The sequence below is a fragment of the Fundulus heteroclitus genome, chromosome 24 (genome assembly GCF_011125445.2).
Source record: "Fundulus heteroclitus isolate FHET01 chromosome 24, MU-UCD_Fhet_4.1, whole genome shotgun sequence".
In the NCBI taxonomy this organism is placed as follows: Eukaryota; Metazoa; Chordata; class Actinopteri; order Cyprinodontiformes; family Fundulidae; genus Fundulus; species Fundulus heteroclitus.
In genome coordinates, this window is record NC_046384.1 from 6,734,574 (window position 1) to 6,755,226 (window position 20,653).

The following is a 20,653-nucleotide window of genomic DNA, read 5'->3' on the forward strand; positions in this document are numbered from 1 at the left end:
CTACAGCACTCAATTTGTCTTTCACCTTCAGCTCCTTGAATTTCTTGCAGAAGAAGAGCTTTTCTGCATGGCGCTCGTCACCACAGACAACACATCCCTCTTTACTCGTGGCCTTGGTAGAAGCATACTTCTTGGAGTCCGCTGGCCTCTTGCCCGGCTTCTCACACACTCCAAGTTGCTCAAGTCTCTCCAAGACCTCTTCTTGAGTTTTCAGGTAGGCAAGGAGCTTGTCAAAGTGGTTGTCTGGTGTGACTGCATTTTCTGGATTTACCATGTAGACTAGCCAATCCCTCTTCATCGTGTCTGGCAGTTTGCCCTCGATCGACCTGACTATAAGAGGGTTTTTGATGGCTCCGGTGTTTCCGAGCTCTGTAAGGTCGCTCAAGGCCTTCTCGACAGACTGGATGAGCTCGATCATCCTCCTGGGCTGGTGGAATTTTAGAGGTGGGATCTTCTCCAGGTCCTCGATGATCTCCAGGGCGATGGTAGTTTTATTCCCAAACCTGTTTCCCAGGACCTTGAACATCTCCTCGGCAGACTTGTAGGTGGAGAGCCGGAGGTCTTTGCGGATTCTATCATCCATGCTGTCCAGGAGTTGCATCTTTTTTGCCTCTGCCGAGCCGGTTGGCTCGCCTTGCTGCTGCAGATTTTCCCAGTCTTTTTTCCATTGGTAGAATTCCCTTCTTGATCCATGGAATCTGGGCAGGCTGGTGGGCTTTATTTTGAGGATAGTCTGCTGGGCTGGCTGAGGTGCTGACTTGGCTTGAGAAGAATCCCGCCTCTCCTCTTCTGCAGTTCTCTGCACGATTAGGAATTCAGCCTTTTTTGCCACAAGATTGTTCTTCAGCTTCCTTAAGCCTTTTAACCTGCCATCCAATTCAGTCTTCTCCTCATTGGGAATCCATCCCTCCCATTCCTTGAGTGCAGCCACTGCCTCTGCGACAAGTTGCTTTCCGGTTTCCACCTTGTGCTCATATGCATCTTTGTTGATGAGGGACACAGGGATGCCACGAGCCTGTTCGCATGCTGACTCTGCCTCCTCAATGGCAAAGGTCAGCTCCCCCTCGGCGTACCTTGACCAGAGACTGGACTGTACACTTTTTCTGACTTCTTCCAGTCGGTTCCTGCAGTCTTCTGTGGTCTTTGAAAGGTCGCTCTCCTCGTTTGGTTGCAGCTTCACCTCTTTCTCCCCTTCGTCAACCTCTGCTAGTAGACCGAGCTCGTACTGGTCGTTGGCACTGTTGACTTCCCTGGAGAGTGTGCAGAGTTTCCTATACTCTGTTTGAAGTTCTGACTTCATCAGGTCTCCAGTCACTCTTAACAGGTAGTTTGCTTGTTTCGTGAAGGCCGCTTTTGCTGAAGTCCTCTCTGTCTTCAGCTGTTTGATGGTTTTTCCTGTGGCTTCTTCCGCCATTCTTGCAGTGTTTCCTCGCGTAGACAAGGTTGACTGAAGGCCGTTTATCCTTAGTCACTGTTGCCACGCTGGTTTTCAACTGTCAAGTTTTGTTGTGATTTTGATTTTTTCCCTCAGTAATGCTCCACTTGAAAGAGCCCAGTCAGCAAGGAACAACTCAGAACAAGGATTTCCCCTTTTTTTATGTTTATTATTGAAATTTGTTTTCTTGATTTGATTGGTGAAGGGGTCATACAGTCATTCAGGTTGAAAACCTTGAACACAAGAGTACAGGAGATATTGCGTTATTTCAAGTTTAAACAAACACAAATCATTAAAATGTAAAAAGGTTAGTTAATTACAATTAACTGAGTGCAACCAAACTAGCAATGCCTTAGCATCAAATCAGCATAAGTGCCAACATACTTTAAGTTTTAGCATTAATCTCACATAAATATATCTTGTTTAACATTTAACTTAAGAAGTAACTAAGATATGCAAATAGTGGAGTGTCAAACAAAAGCACAAGTCCAATAAAGCCATCAGGTTTACTGATCCAAACAATTGGACTGGTTTGAGTCACTAACTTAAACAATAAGCTGCATTGTCAAGCTTAACATAAACTTCAGACTTCAAACTAGGCAGACTAAGCGACAATGATTAACTGAAAGCCACTAACATTAGAATAAACTAAGTCAGATGCCAACTGAGACAAACATTTTACATGTGCACATGTGGAGCACATAGTTAAGCACAAGTTTATCCTTTTCACCTTCCACAACAACAGGTGAATAATTCAAGAAAGTCAAATCTCTTACCAGTTGCGTTTGACGGTGAACTGAGGGATTTTAGTTTTCTTGGTTTGCTTGTTTCTTTAAGCTTTTGCTCTCAACAAACTTTCCTCCTTTGTCCTCCACAGCATGTATTGAACTGATGTTCAAGATGGCCGTTTAACAGGAAGTTCCTCCCCCGTTCCTTTCTCTGCAGCTCCATTTCTATGAGGGGAATCAGCGGGGTGAAGTTTCCAGCTCCAGTCTGTCCCATGCTTGGAGACTTCATTCTCAACCTCTGGCGATTGCAGCTGGCCAAGAAAGGTGTACAGGTCTTTGAGAGCAGGTCTGGCACCCACAAAGTTTTTCCCAGGGTCTGACCACAGCTTCTTTGGATGTCCCCTTAGTGCTGTGAATCTTTTGTAGGCCAGTAGGAAACCTTCAGAAGACTGGTCGCTTACAACATCTGAGTGCAGAGCTCTGGATGCCATACAGCAGAAGACTAACCCCCATACCTTGAGCCTTGATTTCTTTTTCACTTCATCCTTCACTTCATAAGGTCCGAACAGATCCAATGTTGTGAATTCAAATGGCCTGGCTGGTGTTATCCGTTCGGATGGGAGGTCACTCATGATTTGTTGGCACTTTCTAGCTCTGGCCTTTCTGCATGTCACACAGCTGTCCACAATCTTCTGAGCCAGCTTCCGGCCTCTTGTGACCCATGCTTTTTTTCTCATTCTCAGCAGTGTACCTGCTATTTCCTCGTGGTTTACATTGTGGGCTTCTTGTGCCAGCAGAGAGGATATCCACGCATCACATGGTAAGATTGGTACAGCGGTTTTGTCTTTATCAAAGATCTGAAATCTTCCTCCACAGACTAAGAGTCCGGTTTCTGCATCTTTGTACACCACCAGTCTGTTGAGGGTGGCGTCTTGGAAGCATGCACCCTCTTGTGCTGCGAGGAAGATGTCTCTCTGAGCATCTTCATACTCGCCGACGGTAAGTACAGCTTGTTTGGCTCTGGACTTTAGCTTCTCTGCTGATAGCACCTCCCACTTTGGTTTACTTGTGGATTGGGTTTTGCCCAGCAATTTTTTCAACTTCATTGCAGCTCTCCACACCCAGGCAATAACTCTGGTCATCTTGGTCAAGCTGCTGAACCTTCTGACATTGATCAGTTCTTTTACTGCAGAACCAGCTGGTGGTCTTCGGAGTTGAGTCCTGGGCCCCGTTCCATCTGCAGTGCTTTGCTGAGCATCAGTCTCTCTCTTGCTTGCTGACTGGGCTCTTTCAAGTGGAGCATTACTGAGGGAAAAAATCAAAATCACAACAAAACTTGACACCCTCGTTTAATGAAAGAAAAACCCACAATGGTTGCAGAAATAACTTGACAATATTGATAAATAAAATTTTGAAGACAATGAAAAAAATGCCAGTCAGACTAATACCTAGCATTTTTGTTTGTAGATTGCAAGTTTTTGCAGTGTTTTAACAGTACCCAGTCTTCTTAAACAGTTTACATACCGATGATGATTTTGTTTTTGTTTCAATTATATGAATAGCTTTTGTTTTTAACAAAAGATGTGTACAACAAAGAAAATTAATCTGTAATATTCGGGGTAACATGTGTATACATTGTATTTCATCACATCACAGCTGGTGGTTTTATTGCTTCCTTTGATTTAAAACTTTGCTGTTACATTGTTACAATATCGATCAGATGGTGTTTGCTGTAGACAACAAAGACAGAGATGGCCGAAGTCCTCTTTACCACATGGATGACCAACAACTCCTGTAATATGTGAAAGGGTAAATGGTGCTTACAACCACATGCTCTGTTCTCTGCATACATTTTTCTTAATTTCAGTGAGGTGGGCTGTGCTTATAAGTCATATCATGTAAAGAATTGTGGGATTCCTTATAGCTCCTTAGCACCGGTAAGGGAGAAAGTGAATAGATAAATAAATAAATAGATAGATAACCTGTGTTGATCGATCACTAACCAATATGCTAAAGGAATAAAAAAAAGATTTTAACGCTTTAAATACAGAAAACATTTATTCAAAGTATGTTTTGTTTTTTTACAGGGTGTTTTCTTTAAATATAACAAATTCGAGCTTACAAGAAAATAAGTTTCGAGAAGACTGAAAGACAATCCAGTGAACCCTATTTGGTCCATTTATCAGATTAAAGACTTTTAATTGGTTACATTTTAGCACCAAAAAAAACATTTTTTTCAAACTGTTGGCAGAAAACCAAAAAAATTATTGTAAAAATTTTCTTCGGGCTTTGTTACACACAGTCACAGCTATTCATCAATGAAAGAAGTCTATCCAATAACTGTACCTAAATGTCGGCAGATAGTTCTTTAATTCTTCTCCTCACCGTGTCATCTTAAGGCAGGGCAGTTTTTAAATTGTTAGCTGCTTCTGTGCCAAGTAGAACCTCACAGATGTCCACTGCAGCAGGAAACACAAGGTTCATTCCAACTGAATGTGGCTTCTTACTTATTACGATGCGCTGCACCGCCAGATACAAAGCTCAATTGCTAGCAATTGAAGACAAACACATTTTGGTCTCTCATCCCCACTGCCCATAAAGCCAAACTAAATGTAACTGTTGTCATACTTCCTTTAGACGTGTCCCTGGTCCCCCATGCATTCCATTTTAGTCCAATTGTTTATAAAAATCATTCTTTGCCCTTAGTTTCAGTTGCATTGTCCTTGTACTGAAATGTACTAAACAACAAACTTGCCTTGTCTTGCAGTGTATGGTTTTTCATGTGTCTGTTTAAATCAGATTTGGTGCTAAATCTTTGTCCACACTGATCACAACAGAAAGGCTTCTGTCCTGTATGGATTTTCATGTGTGTGTTTAAAGTAGATTTTTGTCTAAATCTCTGTCCACATAGATCACAACAGAAAGGCTTCTGTCCTGTATGGATTCTCATGTGTGTGTTTAAATAACTTTTTATGCTAAATCTCTGTCCACATAGATCACAACAGAAAGGCTTCTGTCCTGTATGAATTCTCATGTGTCTGTCTAAAGAACTTTTTATGCTAAATCTCTGTCCACATAGATCACAACAGAAAGACTTCTCTCCTGTATGGACTCTCATGTGTTTGTTTAAAGATCCTTTTTCGCTAAATCTTTGTCCACACAGATCACAACAGAAAGGCTTCTCTCCTGTATGGATTCTCATGTGTCTGTCTAAAGAACTTTTTATGCTAAATCTCTGTCCACATTGATCACAACAAAAAGGCTTCTGTCCTGTATGGATTCTCATGTGTGTGTTTAAATTTCTTTTTTCGCTAAATCTTTGTCCACACAGATCACAACAGAAAGGCTTCTCTCCTGTATGGATTCTCATGTGTGTGTTTAAAGAAATTTTTATGCTAAATCTCTGTCCACATTGATCACAACAGAAAGGCTTCTCTCCTGTATGGACTCTCATGTGTGTGTTTAAAGAACTTTTTATGCTAAATCTCTGTCCACATTGATCACAACAGAAAGGCTTCTCTCCTGTATGGACTCTCATGTGTTTGTTTAAATATCCTTTTTCGCTAAATCTCTGTCCACACAGATCACAACAGAAAGGCTTCTCTCCTGTATGGATTCTCATGTGTCTGTTTAAAGTTGATTTTGCCATAAATGTTTTGCCACAGTCTTTGCAGCTAAGCTTAACTCCTGTGTGGCCTTTCCTACATTTATTCTTCTTTGTAAAACATTTCTTATATCCAGAGTCTGACAAGTTTTTCAGCCCAGAGAGAGGGTGCTCTACATCACTGTCTTCTTCATTCTCCTCAGTGTCTTCAGCCTCTGAAGAAATAGAAGCACCTCCATGATCTTGTGTCTTGATGGATTCTCTTCCATCATTCTCTCCTGGAAGCTCTCTGCCTTTAATTTGGTCTGGGTCATGCAGGTCGGCAAAAGGTCTGTGGTCTAAAGAAGCTTCTTTAATAATCTGCTTGTCCTTAACATCTGCAGGAAACATGGAAACATATATGCACATTAGAAAACATTTAGATTTTAGCCAGAACTGAGGCACACTTTAAGATATATTTAGGAAATTTTGTTAGATTAAATTCTTTGACAGAACATGCAGAACAGTAAAACACAGAATAAAATTACATGACTGTTACAACCCCTGCAAAAACCTTAAAGTGCTGATGAAACGATATTGACCTTTTCAGCCACGCTTTTAAAACAAAATATTAGGCTAGGTCCAATGAGCTTAATGTCCAAATATATAGCACACCAGATTATAAGGCGCACCATTCATTTTTGAGAAAATTTAAGGGCTTAAGTATCCCTTCTGGTCCGAAAAATAAGGTAATAAAATTAGAGCAAGGAGATGTTTTATTTTAATGTAGAAGTTTTGACTATTCTGCCACAACATGACAACTACAGTATTTTGATATAATTTTCTGATTAATTCCTTCTAAACACTCGCCAAATTTTATGAAAATGTTAACCCATCCAAAGCTCTTTTTCTAGCCTAATGTGTTCAAAATTAGCCAGATGGGAAACTTTGTATTTTGGGATTTTACTGAGATTTCTTTGCAGTACTGTAGGAGTGGTCTAAGAGCCCCTGTTCAGCCTGAAACAAATAAAATGTTTGCTCAATAAGTCCGCACCCAGGAAAAAAAAAAGAATGCCCCCCCCCCTTTTTCCCCCAGTGTCCTGTCTAGCAATGTGGCAATAAGAATTGTTATCTTAATGGCCAAATAGAGCTTGACGGATTTTACTTTCATAAGTGGAGCAGTCAGCTTTCGCCATAGTGCTCCACTTGTTTAATGCATGTAAAGTTTTATTGTGAATTATGCAGGTAGTATTTCAAATTATGTGGACACTACAATGGGAAAGTAGGAGAGTAAAGGAAGAACAAGAAGAGAAAAAAGAAAGAAGATAAAAGGGAGAGAATGATAAAACGTCTTCAGTCTGCTTCATCACCTGCAAAGAGAGATGTAAAAAGAACAGCACAACCAACGGATATAGTACAACAGATAAAATAAAGTAACACCTTGATACCATTGCTGAATTATATGTATTATTATTTAATCTAAAATGTATAATGTGATCCATAACCCCAGACCCCCAAAGCAGGGTGCCCAAGAGGGGCCAACACAGGAAATCCCCCCCCCCAGGGAATAGGAGAGACGACCCCGAGGAAATGACCCCGTGACCCGCTCCTCCTCCAGGCCCCAGACTCCGGGCGGCAATCGGAGGAAGGGTGACCCCCGATCCTCCCTACGCCCCTCAGATGTTGTGTTGTTGCATGTTGTTTAAAACGGAGAGTACCGAAGGGGGTGCTTGGTACAGTCCACCCCCCCCTCCCCCAGAAGGTAGCTGGTGCCATCGCACCCCTTCCAAGCAACTGCCCAGAACCCTCAATGTCTAAATGTGAGAGGGGGTGGAGGCAAGGCTCACACGAGGCTCACACGACATAAGCCACCCCCCCCCCCCCCCCCCAGATGTCTTTACCCACCAACCCCCTATACAACGGCCTACAGGCATGCGCGTTGTGTAAATGTTTTGAGTGAAAGTGTCTAAAATGCATAATAAAATTGGGGTGTGGGACGTCATCAGAAAGTGGCAAACTGCAGTAACGCCTCCCTCCCCAAGGTCCTACATATGTGGCAGCGTGATGGAGCAGGCAGAGGGAGGAGTACAGGGATGGGGACAAGAGCCTACTGCACTCCCAGGGAGCCAGCTCCCCTGCTGACTCCAATAGGCACCCCCGTGCCTCGAAAGCCCACCCGGAGAAGGGGGCCCCGCCAGCTGCACCACCAAAGCCCGGGGGCCAGGAACAGGCGGAGGATTAAAACTCTAACCATTCAGAGGACTGGTCAGGATCTTTACAGTCCTGCAGTTCTCAGAGGTCCAATTTTTACCCTTCTTTTTCTGAATACAGAATATAATTACTACTGTAAAGATGGAAGTACCATTTCACACGTCACCTGTTTCTGAACAAGTTTACATACTATAGCTTGTTGGATCCATCCTGGGTCCCCTCCTATTCAAATGCATTTTATTTATATAGTGCCAATCCATGAAACATGTCATCTCAAGGCACTTTTCAAAGTCAATTTTAATCAGACTATACAGATTGGGCAAGATTATACAGATTGGTAAAAACATTTCCAATCTATGGAAACCCAGCATGTTGCATCAAAGTCTTGACAAGCAGCATTAGCTCCTTCTGATGAAGCGTAGAGCCACGGGGAGAGTCGTCTGCATTGCCCATGGCGTTGCAGCAATCCCTCATACTGAGCAAGGATGAAGCGACAGTGGAAAGAAAAACTCCCCATTAACGGGAAGGCAAAACCTCCAGCAGAACCAGAACCAGGCTCAGTATGAACGGTTATCAGCCTTGACCAACTGGGGGTTACAGAAGACAGAGCAGAGACACAGAAGCACACATTGATCCAGTAATCTGTTCTACATTAGATGGTAATAGCGGGTGATCTGTCATCTCCGGAGGATGTCACAGTTAACAAAACGTCAGACCAGGTGTACCTTCTATGAAGAAAAAAGACAGAACAAAAAGTGAAATGACATTTTCAAAAACTCATAAATTCCATAACCTTTACTCTCACATCCCTCAAAGGCAACCAGACCGAAATTGAAGTAATTAGCTTGAAAGCCCTAGGAGGAGTTCGTTAAAGTTCGAGGTGAGTAAAAGTCAAAAAAGGGCCCAAAACTGACCTTTGCCCCAAAATGGCTGACTCCCTGTTGGTTTTAGGGCAGTGGTTTTCAATAGGTGAGCCGCGCCTCCCCTGGGGGGCGCCAAAGAGTCACAGGGGAGGTTGCGAAGAATGTGCTGGAGAAGAAGATATCTGTGCCTTTTGTTTGAGCGCACAGGAACCAATCAAAGCGCACAGTGAGACAACAAGCGCTCCCTCAACTCTGAAAAACTCTTCTCAACCCACTGTCCTCGCAGCCTTTGGCAGAAATTACCAAACAAAGGTGGGATTGAAGAAAAAAAAGAGAAAAAATTTAATATTTTAGCCTAAAATATATTTTTTTCTTCTTCCCCAGTGTCTAGCAATGTGGCCATAAGAATTGTTGTCTTAATGCCAAATAGAGCTCGACAGATTTTACTTTCACAAGTGGAGCCATCATTTTTCGACACAATGCTTCGCTTGATTCATGCATGTAAATAGTTTTATTGTGATTCACGCGGGAAGAATTTCAAATTATGTGGACACTACAATGGGAAAGTAGGAGAGTAAAAGAAGAACAAGAAGAGAACAAATGCAAAGAAGAGAAAAAAAGAGGAGATAAAAGGGAGCCAGCTATGCTGAAATGGCACTGGCTATGGGCCCCAGGGCCTGCATAACCCCAAGGGGCGCCCCGCCACCCGGCGGGAGCCCCGACCGAGCCCCGGGGGGCCAGGCCAGCCTAAAATATTTTGACTAAAATATTTGAGTTACTAAGTGAGATGTGAAAAATGTTTTTGTCTCTTTTCTTTCCAGCTTCTGGGAGGTGATGCAAAACTTTATTCTGATCATAATCATTATCATTATTTAAAGAGCACTTTAACACAAGGCAAAACAAAGTGCCAAAAGTCAGAAATACATCAGATAAGAAATAACATCCAATACAGGGGTTAAAGTTCTCTGTCGCTGCAACGGATTTCCGTCATTTGGAAAATGAGCACAAAATGTTCCATGTAGACTTTTTATTCAAGATTTTAAACAGAAGCTGCGCTCAACCAATGAAATCTAGCAGAGCCGGGAAATTAGCCAATCAGAAAGAGAGTAGGGCAGGTCTTTGCAACCTGATTTTGCTCAATGATTTTAACTTTTAGAAGTCAAACTGACCACAGATGGTATAAATGAAAGTAGCTGTGGTCAAAGGTTTATTTGGATTTATGTGAACCAGCAGGTCAGAAAGTTCAACGCATAGAACAGCTGACAACAACTTCCCTCGGTAAGCGTGTCTGTCGCTTTGCACAAAGGACGCCGAGCTGAGAGCTGTTGGTCAGTGAGTAGAATGCAGACGAAGCATAAGCTAATTGTATGCTAACTGCAAAGAGGCATACAGCTCCTCACCCTTCCCTCCCCTGGGTTCTTCTGATCACAATCTAATGCATCTCCAGCCTGTTTACAAGCCACTGGTGATCAGGGAGCCAGAGGTAACACGCAGAATGAGGAGATGGTCAGAGGAGGCAGAAGAAGCCCTCAGAGACTGCTTCAGCTCCACTATGTGGGATGAACTGTGTGATCCAAAGGACAAAGGAAAACAATGGACCTGGTGAAGACCTGGTGAAGCTGAACTACAATATTTATTGCAGTGTTTCCCCTACCATTCAACAAGGGGCCGTCCTGCCAACAAAGTTGCCCATTTTGTTGTGGCATGCAGTAAATTATTATAAGTCTGTTCACGGTTAAATTCATTAAAATTAGCCAAAGTAGCAGCAGATCGCTCATTGGACAATAAAGGAAAACTTCTTATTAACTTCTGCATTTTGTCTAAATTATGGCAGGATTGGTCAATAGCCGACAGCCAGAAGAAAACTTGCCAACATCTTTCTAGACAAGATAAACCAAAAAGTGATGTGTGGAGGAACTTTCCCAGGCGGATAGACAAGAATAACTTGATGTTGAATGTTGCTACATGCTAAGCTAGCATTAGCATCTCCTATGCCACATGCTAAGCTAGCATTAGCACCTCCTATGCCACATGCTAAGCTAGCTGATCATATGCTGCAGGTTTAGCCAGTTTTCTGGGGGAAACCCTGCAACGAGTTCTGATGAAGAGGAGGAATCCATCAGCTGCTGAAAACGGCTCCTAAACTTTAGCTCCATCCACACAGTTAGCATGAAGAAGGAAATCTCCAAACCTAATCGGTGCAGCAGAAGTCTGGGCTGGAAAACATCCCCCATCATTGGTGTCTCCTCTGCTGCGTCCTGCCGCTCTTTGAGCTCCTGCTTCCCTCCAGTTTCTCCGCTGTGCCTCCAGCTGCTGGACTTCTTTCCAGACTTCATCACCTGAAGCAGCTGCTGCTCTCTTTCAGCTTCACCAACAAAACAAGGACAAAGAACCCGGAGGGACCAACGTAGCTGTGTCGAGGAACGGAAAACAACGGAACCGGAAATTCTTCTTCTTCTTCTTTGAAATTTTTTGGCGGTTGGCAAACAACAGATAGATGCATTTCCGCCATCTACTGGAATGCAGTGTGGACCAGAATGACTCTCAGGAATTAAATTCTATTATATAAATGTGTTACTTTTAGATATCGAAATACTATACTGTAAATATTACTATCTGAATAACTTCTGAATAATTGAAATAAATCTAATTTAACATTTACTTTACTCAAATTTTGAATTAATTGCTGTCTCTCCTCCTCATATTTATTACAGTATAACATCACGTGTTCAACTGTTTCATCTACCCCACAATATTCATATTTGCCATTCCTATGTTTTCCTAAGAAAAACAGAGTACCATTTAATCCGGTATGGCCAAACCTCAATCGAGAAATGATTGTTTCTTCTCTTCTTGTTCTTTCTATTCTTCTCATTTCTCAAATTTTCTTTTGAATTTTATAAAACCAACGTCCTATATTTCCTTTATCCCATTCCTTTTGCCATTTATCCTTTATTTTCTGTTTAATTAACATTTTAACTTCAGATTTACTAAAATTAACAAATAAATCCACTGATACATTTTTAGCAGCTTCTTTTGCTGCCTCATCTACTTGTTAATTTCCTTTAATTCCATAATGTGCCGGTATCCATACAAAATTTATAATTAAACCCATCATATTTATTCTATATAGTGTCTGTTGAATTTCTATTAAAATAGCTGGCCTGCTTTCTGAGTGATTATATTGCAAACTAATTAAAGATGAACTTGAATCTGAACATATGACTGATCTTAGTGGTTTAACTTCTTCCACCCATTGAACAGCTAATAATATTGCAATCATTTCTCCTGTATAAACTGAAAGTCCATCACTTATTCTTTTCCTAATTTTAACATTAAATTCTGGTACAATAAAGGCTACTCCTATTTGACTTGTTATATTTTTAGAGGCATTTGTATAAATGTTTACATAATTATAACATTTATTAATATATTCCTGTACTATATATGAGTTTATTATGAATTCCTTATCCTTTCTTCTTTCCAACAAAGTAAAATCTACCCTAGCATCTGTAATTATCCATGGTTGTATAACTGATACTGGAACTGTTTGGCTTATAGTAATCTGATCTATTTTGAATTCTGTTATTTTTTCCTGTACAATCCAACCAAAACTTCTAATATCTTTTTCTTCTTTTTCCCAACAGGGTTTTATTACTTGTAGAGTTGGATGATCCTTTCTATGACCTTTTAAATTAGCCCAATAATTTAATGTTAATTGCTCTCTTCTAAATGCAAGTGGCATTTCTCCCATTTCTACCAATAATGCGACTGTTGGTGTAGTTTTAATTGCTCCTGTACACAATCTTATTGCTTGATACTGAATCCGATCCAGTTTTTGCAAATTTGTCTCTGCTGCTGAATTATACACAATACTTCCATAATCACTGATCTAATTAATCCAGTATATATATTCTTTAGTGCTAATATATCTGCTCCCCACTCCCTACCAATTAAGCATCTCATAATATTTATTACTTTCTTGCATTTGTCTAAGACTCTTTGAATGTATATATTCCATGTGATTCTTTCGTCAAACCAAACCCCTAAAAATTTAAATTGCTTCACTCTTTCTATTTCTTGATTATATCATTTTAATTTACCATCATTAATTTTCTTCCTTGAAAAGAACATTGTTTTAGTCTTATCCACTGAAAATTTAAAGCTCCATTTTAATGACCATTCTTCAACTTTAACAATAGCTTCTTGCATCTTTTTAGTAATAAACTCCAAATTCCTTCCTCTCTTCCACATAGCTCCATCATCAGCAAAAAGAGAAAAACCCATTCCATTATCTATATTTTGAAACACATCATCTATCATTATCGAAAATAATAAATGACTTATTATACTTCCCTGTGGAGTACCATTTTCAGCAATATATTTCTCAGAATGATATTTACCTATTTGAACTTGTATTTGTCTTTTAGTTAGAAAATCTTTGATCCACCAATACATCCTACCTGTAATACCCATCTTCATAATTTTAATTAATAATCCTTCTTTCCATAACATATCATATGCCTTTTCAATATCAAAAAACACTACCACAATACTTTCTTTACTAATTTGAGCTTTTCTGATTTCAAATTCTAAACTCAAAACTGCATCCATAGTATTCCTACTCCTCCTAAAACCACTTTGGTATTTTGATAAATATCCATTTGATTCTATATAATAAATCATTCTTTCATTAATCATTTTCTCCATTATTTTACAAATATTTGATGTTAACGCAATTGGTCTATAATTTTCAGGTTTTGTATCATCTTTTCCTGGTTTACGTATTGGTATTATTACAGCCTCTTTCCAACTTTCTGGTAATTTTCCATTTTCCCAAACTTTGTTATAAAGTTCCAATAAAATTTCTTTAGATGTTTCACTAAGATGCTTTAACATTAAATAACAAATCTGATCTTTTCCTGGTGTCGTTAATTTAACTGTCTGAAGTGCTCTATTTAATTCCAATTTTGTGAAAGGAACATTCAATAAATCATTTACATTCTCTGTCTTCTCTAATATATGTCTGCTTTCTAATATTGTCATTTCTCTCCCCTTTTTCCTTCCAGAGTAATATTATCTGAGCTATTTATTTTACTAAAAGTCTTTGCCAACATTTCTACCTTTTCTTCATCCTTAACTGCTATTACTTCACCATCACTCAGGACTGGATAACCATATTCTCTTTTAATACCATTCATTCTTCTTATCATTGACCATACTTTATAAATCTCTGTTTCTCTACCCACCGAATTACAAAAATTCCTCCAACAATCCTTTTTGCATTCTTTATAGTTCTTCTCACAAGAGCCTGACATATTTTATATTCTATAAGATTCTGTACACTATGATTCCTTTTCAACCTTTTAAAAGCTTTATTACGATTTTTGATTACTGTATTGCATTCCTTTGTCCACCAAGGAACAATCTGCTTATGTATCCTCCCTTCTCTTTTCTTTATGGATTCATTAGCAGCTTGTAAAATAGCATTACAAACATAGAAGTTTAAATGATCAATTTCCATATTCAAATTAATTTTTCCCAGTTCCTGCTCACTTATAAATCTAAATCTTTCCCAATTGGCACTACTAAAACACCATTTCTTTATACCCCCCACATCATACTTTTCAATATCCAATTTTATTTCTGTCACTATAGGATAATGATCGCTTCCTATTGTTACTTCTTTAAGTATTTGCCATGAACTTACACCTGCCAACGAATTTGAAATTATTGTTAAATCTATTGCCGATTCTCTACCTGTTTTTATATCAACACTTGTACCCCTTCCATCATTCAAACATACAAGATTTTTATTCTCCATTAATTCTTCAATAACTATTCCATTTAAATCCTTTTTAATACCCCATAATGAACTATGTGCATTAAAATCACCACACCAAACAACCTTTCCATTTAAATAATTATCAATTTCATTCAATGTTTCATATTGGACCCTTTTCCCAGGATTATAAAAATGTATTACTTTAATACTTTCTTTCTTATACCAAACTTCTACAACTATATACTCTAACTGAACTCCTTTTGTCACTGTGCAGTACATTACTCCAGACTTTTTTAATTGAGAAAGCTTCCTGGAGAGGAAGCGAAACGTCTTCAACTACGGAAAACAAGTCCAGTTGCTTTGTTTTTTACTTTTTTTTGGAATGACCATGACCTGGATGACTGAGAATCTTCACCAGCAACTTGTACATTTGTAAAACCTGCATGATGGCAATAGTTAGACTAGCTATATTGATAAAAGTGAGGAATAATTTCCCTAAAGACAAAAAACTAACCGCTTTCTTGAAATTTAATTTCTATGGCTTAACAGAGCAAAACATGGTAGCCCACAAAAACCTTTTGCTGCAAAGTGTTTGTCAGCTGGCTGAAAAAAGGGCTGCTACTACTACACATATTTAGCAGTCTGGATATATACCCAGTTGTGGAGAAGCATTTATATACTCATAAAAGTTGGATACCGAGAAGATGCCCACACATGTTACTTATTAACTAGGTCCCAGTAAACAGTACATAGTCATACCAAATGTAAACAATTTAAACATACTAAGAGTACTGAAGCTTAACCCATATTAAACAAAATAATAATAATGAATTTGAACATTAAAAGATAGTGAAATAACCAGTAGATTTAAATTAAATAAAAAAATGTATTAAAAATGTAATTAAGAGAAAACAAATTAATTAATAATAAGAATTGAATTAAATGACAGTAACACTATCAATTAATTAGGTAGCCAAATACTTCTTGTGCATATTGACAGCTTTTTTATTGTTGTATGTATCAAAATAATGGGAAAAGTTCAAATTAAATTTTATCTCAAAAGTGGGGGGGCAAAACATACCTTTTGTCACCCCTGTCCAAAAAGTGAGGGGGCACTTGCCCCCCTTGCCCCCCCTATTCCTACGCCACTGGTGTATTAGAACTTACTCTGAAAGTCCTTTTGAAGCAACTCGATTTCTAGTGCATTTTTTCTCTTTTTCAAGTTGTGGAGTTCAATTTCTCTACTTAATTTGTGGGGTTTTTTTTCAGGTCAAAATATTATTTTTTTTGTTGAAGATGCCGTTTATATAGGGAACGGATGGCACCCTGTGTCATTTTGTGAAAGAAAAAGAAAGGGTGAAACATGCCTCATGCAACAAGAGTAAAAAGAACATGTTTTTTTTCAGCCTTTTTCTTAGTGGCTGTTATAAACAGACAAACACATCATTTAACAGTGGCTTTTAAAAAAGAGGAGGAAGTTGCTTTTTAAAATACAGTATAATAATTAAAGACTACCATTTTGTAGAATATTCTTGTACTTCACTTTTTTCCCCATGTTCTAGTGGCTCCCATGGAGGCTCTGACATAAAAGAACAAAATAAATATGAAATTATTAAAATGCAAAAATTCGTACTGTAGAAAGTGATAGAAACATCTACCATGGACAATATTTATGCATTTAATTTGTCTGCTGCTGTTTGCCAGCCCTCTCTCCTGGCTTTAGCAGACTTTGAGGTGTTCCCTGTCGTTTTAATTAATGACTCAAATTCGGCATAACCTTCCATTAAAAGCTCTTGTTCTGCTTGGGAGAAAAACTGTGGACGTTCTTTGGCCATACTGAACAGCCAATAGCAGCGTCGCTGATTGTTGTTTCTACAATCGATAGATTTCCCCTTTTAAACAAACGCATGAACGCGCAGTTGTCTCAGATAACTCAATCCAGCCATACTAATCATAAACAACAATTGTCTTCGAAGAACCCAATTAGCCGGATCATGATTAGCCGGATGAAATCATCTTGGATGTGTCATTTGATCTCGGATGTTTTAAGCAACGTACGAAGAATGGACCCCTGTAATGTATTTTGGCGCAAAAGACACACAAATCTTCAATATGTTGTGGCATTCATTCAACAGTAGGGGGCACTTTTATAATAGAGTAGTTTTATAGAGCAAGTAAGTCTCATGCAACCCAGTTCATCATTACATAATTTAGAGATGGTCTATACTGTAAACTGCAGCCTCATCTGTAGCAATTCACTTGGTTCATCAGAGTGAAGTTGTCTCTTGACTCCAATATGTGTCACAGACAGATGCGTGGGTTCTAAGATGTGCATATTGTTTTTTTTTCTGGGGAAAGTAGCTACTGACAGATTATCTCCTCCTGCTAAATGGTTTGTTGTAAAACCTTATCATTATCAGTAAAGTGTACAATTTATTGCTAACAGTTGGACAATATTGGTAATCAGAATGTTCTAAATTTATCAATCAAGTCACTCAAGCCAATGCTGTCCATGGTGCTGAAAACGTGATAGCTAGTAGGATGGTCATCTTTAGCCTGTTCTGCAAGACAAAAATCCATGCTTGGAGCAGGACTTTTAACACACACACACACACACACACACACACACACACACACACACACACACACACACACACACACACACACACATATATATATATATATATATATATATATATATATATATATATATATATATATATATATATATATGTGGTGCGCACAACAAACTAAGCGATGCACACGAGAAAGTATCTTCTTTTTCATTTCCTCTTTAGTGTCCCTTTAAGGGCTCAGTGTTTCTGAATTAAGCCAATAAGATTTCAATTAGTTGATTTCCCGCATAATTTTGCCATGCAAAAGAAAAAACAAAGCTGAAAAAAAAACTGTTCTATGGTCTCATCTCAAGGGTTTTTCTCCTCCCTCCTGCTCCTTCCTGTTCTTCTCATCTCATATCTTCCTTTGAGTATTTTACATCCATCATGCTTTCATATTTTTGTCACGTGTCTTTCATTTACTTTCTTATCGTGTCCTTTATTTCTGTTCTCCTAAACATAAAATCAGTATCAACTAAAACATTTAGGGCTTTGCTCTAATATCAGCCATTTCATTCCCCTTAACCCCACAGTGGGCTGGTACCCATACAAAGTTAACAGTGAGCGCCATCATGTTGATTCAATACAGTGTTTGTTGTCTCTAAACTAATATGTTTAGTCTACTATCTGACTGGCTGTGCTGTAAACTGGCCAAATGATGAATTAGAGTCAGAGCAAGTGAGTGATCTTAATGGTATCACCTCTTCAACCCACTGAGCAGCTAACAGTATCGACAGCATTTCTCCTGTAGAAACTGAAACTCCATCCTGAACCCTTTTCCCTACTTTGATGAAAAATATTGGGACGATGAACGTGATCTCAACTTGATTAATTGTATTTTCTGAAGCATCTGTGCTTATATGTACATCATGATAATACCGGATTATATATTCCTGCACTGCATATGTATTCAACATAAAAGATCTGTCCATGTCCTTCTTTTTTAATAATGTAAAATCAATCAACTGCAGCCGCAGGAAGCCTCCATTGTAGTTGAACTCACGTGGACAAAGATGTTGGTACCCCTCTGTTAATGAAAGAAAGACAATAGTAACAACAATACGTACTGATATAACTTGATAATTATTCTCCTCGTGAGCAAACTGCTCCAGTTGTCTCAGGGTGCCTTCTCCAGACGGCCCGTCTCAGCTTCTTCAATCCATGTTCAATAGGATTTAGATCAGGGCTCATAGAAGGCCACTTCACAATAGTCCAACATTTCACTCTTAGCCGTTCTTGGCTGCTTCTAGCTGTTTTGGGTCATGATCCTGTTGGATGGCTGGTAGGCAGATAGATAGATGTATGTTTATTTTTATATATTTTAAAGCTTTATAAACCCTCTCCATACTCTTTGAAGTTCTTTCTCACTTTGTTTTTTACCTAGATTCTTTTTCTTCAAATATTTTTATCGAGAAGTCAAATGATTTTACATTGTAGCTCTTACATTTTACAAAAATGAGATGCTTAGTGTTTTTGTTCTACATTAACAACACATAAATGCAACAAAAAATGTACTCTAACAGTAAAACAAGAATCAAAGTAGATGACTAAAACTGAGGGACTCCCTGTAGACTTTACCGCAGTCACATCAATTGGTGAAATAGAAATACACTCCCTCCAAACAATCTTTTTGGGAAGTGAATATTGGACACAAAGGACTCTGGAGAGAGTGTGATATTTTGATAGCGATATGTTGGTGATTTAATGTTCAGCCCCTGTAAAGACTCACTCTTAACAGTGATTAAAGTACAAGTTCTTAGGTATTTCAGTGGTAGCCATATTTAGGATTTTTACATGGCATGTTTCAACCTACAAAAACAACATTATATGAAAAAAGGCTCTAGCGTTTTATGTCTGTCATCAATATTGTGGGGGGAAATACATAATTGTGGCTGAGTATTTGGACTCATGGTGACTTTTTAATTTCTCAGTCTCTGAAGAAATATTTGTGTCCTTTTGTCATTTTAGCAAACAGAAGGTCCAGCTGTGTACCTTCAGAGGAGATCTCTGCCCTGTCTTGCTCTTGGATGAGCCTCACTGTCTCCTGGCAGGTGGAATCTCTCACATTACAACATTTGCAGAAGACAACCTTGGTGAAGCTTTGCTACATCTGATGACAAACTACTACAGCATACAGTTCAACTCTACAAAGTATGTCCCAAGCCTTTTGTCTGTCATTCAGACTGAAGTGTTAAAGGACAATATCCAGCAAGACAGCACAGGCTCATACAAAAACATCATGGCAGATTGGAACAGTTTTATTGAGAAGTACATTTAAATCCTTATTTTTCAGATATACACATCATTTTTTTATCATCAAGGCATTATGTGCCTCAAATGTTCTGCTTAGTATGAGGATTTGTTGCTTTAGGTGTTGGTGTACCAGTTCTGACAGAAACACAAAATAAGTTTACAATGACAATTTGTGTTGACATTCATGTGTACAGTGACTGAAAAAAAATGTTTTAATTTGGAGAAACAATTTAAGTAAAGTTCTATACACACCCCGACAAAATTGTTGGTACCCCTCGTTTAATGAAAGAAAAACCCACAATGGTTGCAGAAATAACTTGACAATATTGATAAATAAAAATTTGAAGACAATGAAAAAAATGCCAGTCAGACTAATACCTAGCATTTTTGTTTGTAGATGGCAAGTTTTTGCAGTGTTCTAACAGTACCCAGTCTTCTTAAACAGTTTACATACTGATGATGATTTTGTTTTTGTTTCAATTATATGAATAGCTTTTGTTTTTAACAAAAGATGTGTACAACAAAGAAAATTAATCTGTAATATTCGGGGTAACATGTGTATACATTGTATTTCATCACATCACAGCTGGTGGTTTTATTGCTTCCTTTGATTTAAAACTTTGCTGTTACATTGTTACAATATCGATCAGATCGTGTTTGCTGTAGACAACAAAGACAGTGATGGCCGAAGTCCTCTTAACCACATGGATGACCAACAACTCCTGTAATATGTGAAAGGGTAAATGGTGCTTACAACCACATGCTCTGTTCTCTGGACATTTTTCTTAATTTCAGTGAGGTGGGCTGTGCTTATAAGTCATATCATGTAAAGAATTGTGGGATTCCTTATAGCTCCTTAGCACCGGTAAGGGAGAGAGTAGATAGATAGATAGATAGATAGATAGATAGATAACCTGTGTTGATCGATCACTAACCAATATGCTAAAGGAATAAAAAAAGATTTTAACGCTTTAAATACAGAAAACATTTATTCAAAGTATGTTTTGTTTTTTTACAGGGTGTTTTCTTTAAATATAACAAATTCAAGCTTACAAGAAAATAAGTTTTGAGAAGACTGAAAGACAATCCAGTGAACCCTATTTGGTCCATTTATCAGATTAAAGACTTTTAATTGGTTACATTTTAGCACAAAAATCACAAAAATTTTTTTTCAAACTGT

The 20,653-nt window shown here is 38.6% G+C and overlaps 1 protein-coding gene across 1 annotated transcript; it reads right to left on the reverse strand.

The window, feature by feature from the left end:
• Nucleotides 1-4,459: 4,459 nt before the first annotated feature.
• Nucleotides 4,460-5,936, reverse strand: LOC118557760 (gastrula zinc finger protein XlCGF8.2DB-like). The gene has a single exon (XM_036128039.1). The coding sequence runs from the start codon at nt 5,810-5,812 to the stop codon at nt 4,853-4,855; it is 960 nt and encodes a 319-aa protein (XP_035983932.1). The 5' UTR covers nt 5,813-5,936; the 3' UTR covers nt 4,460-4,852.
• Between the last annotated feature and the right edge of the window lie 14,717 nt (nt 5,937-20,653).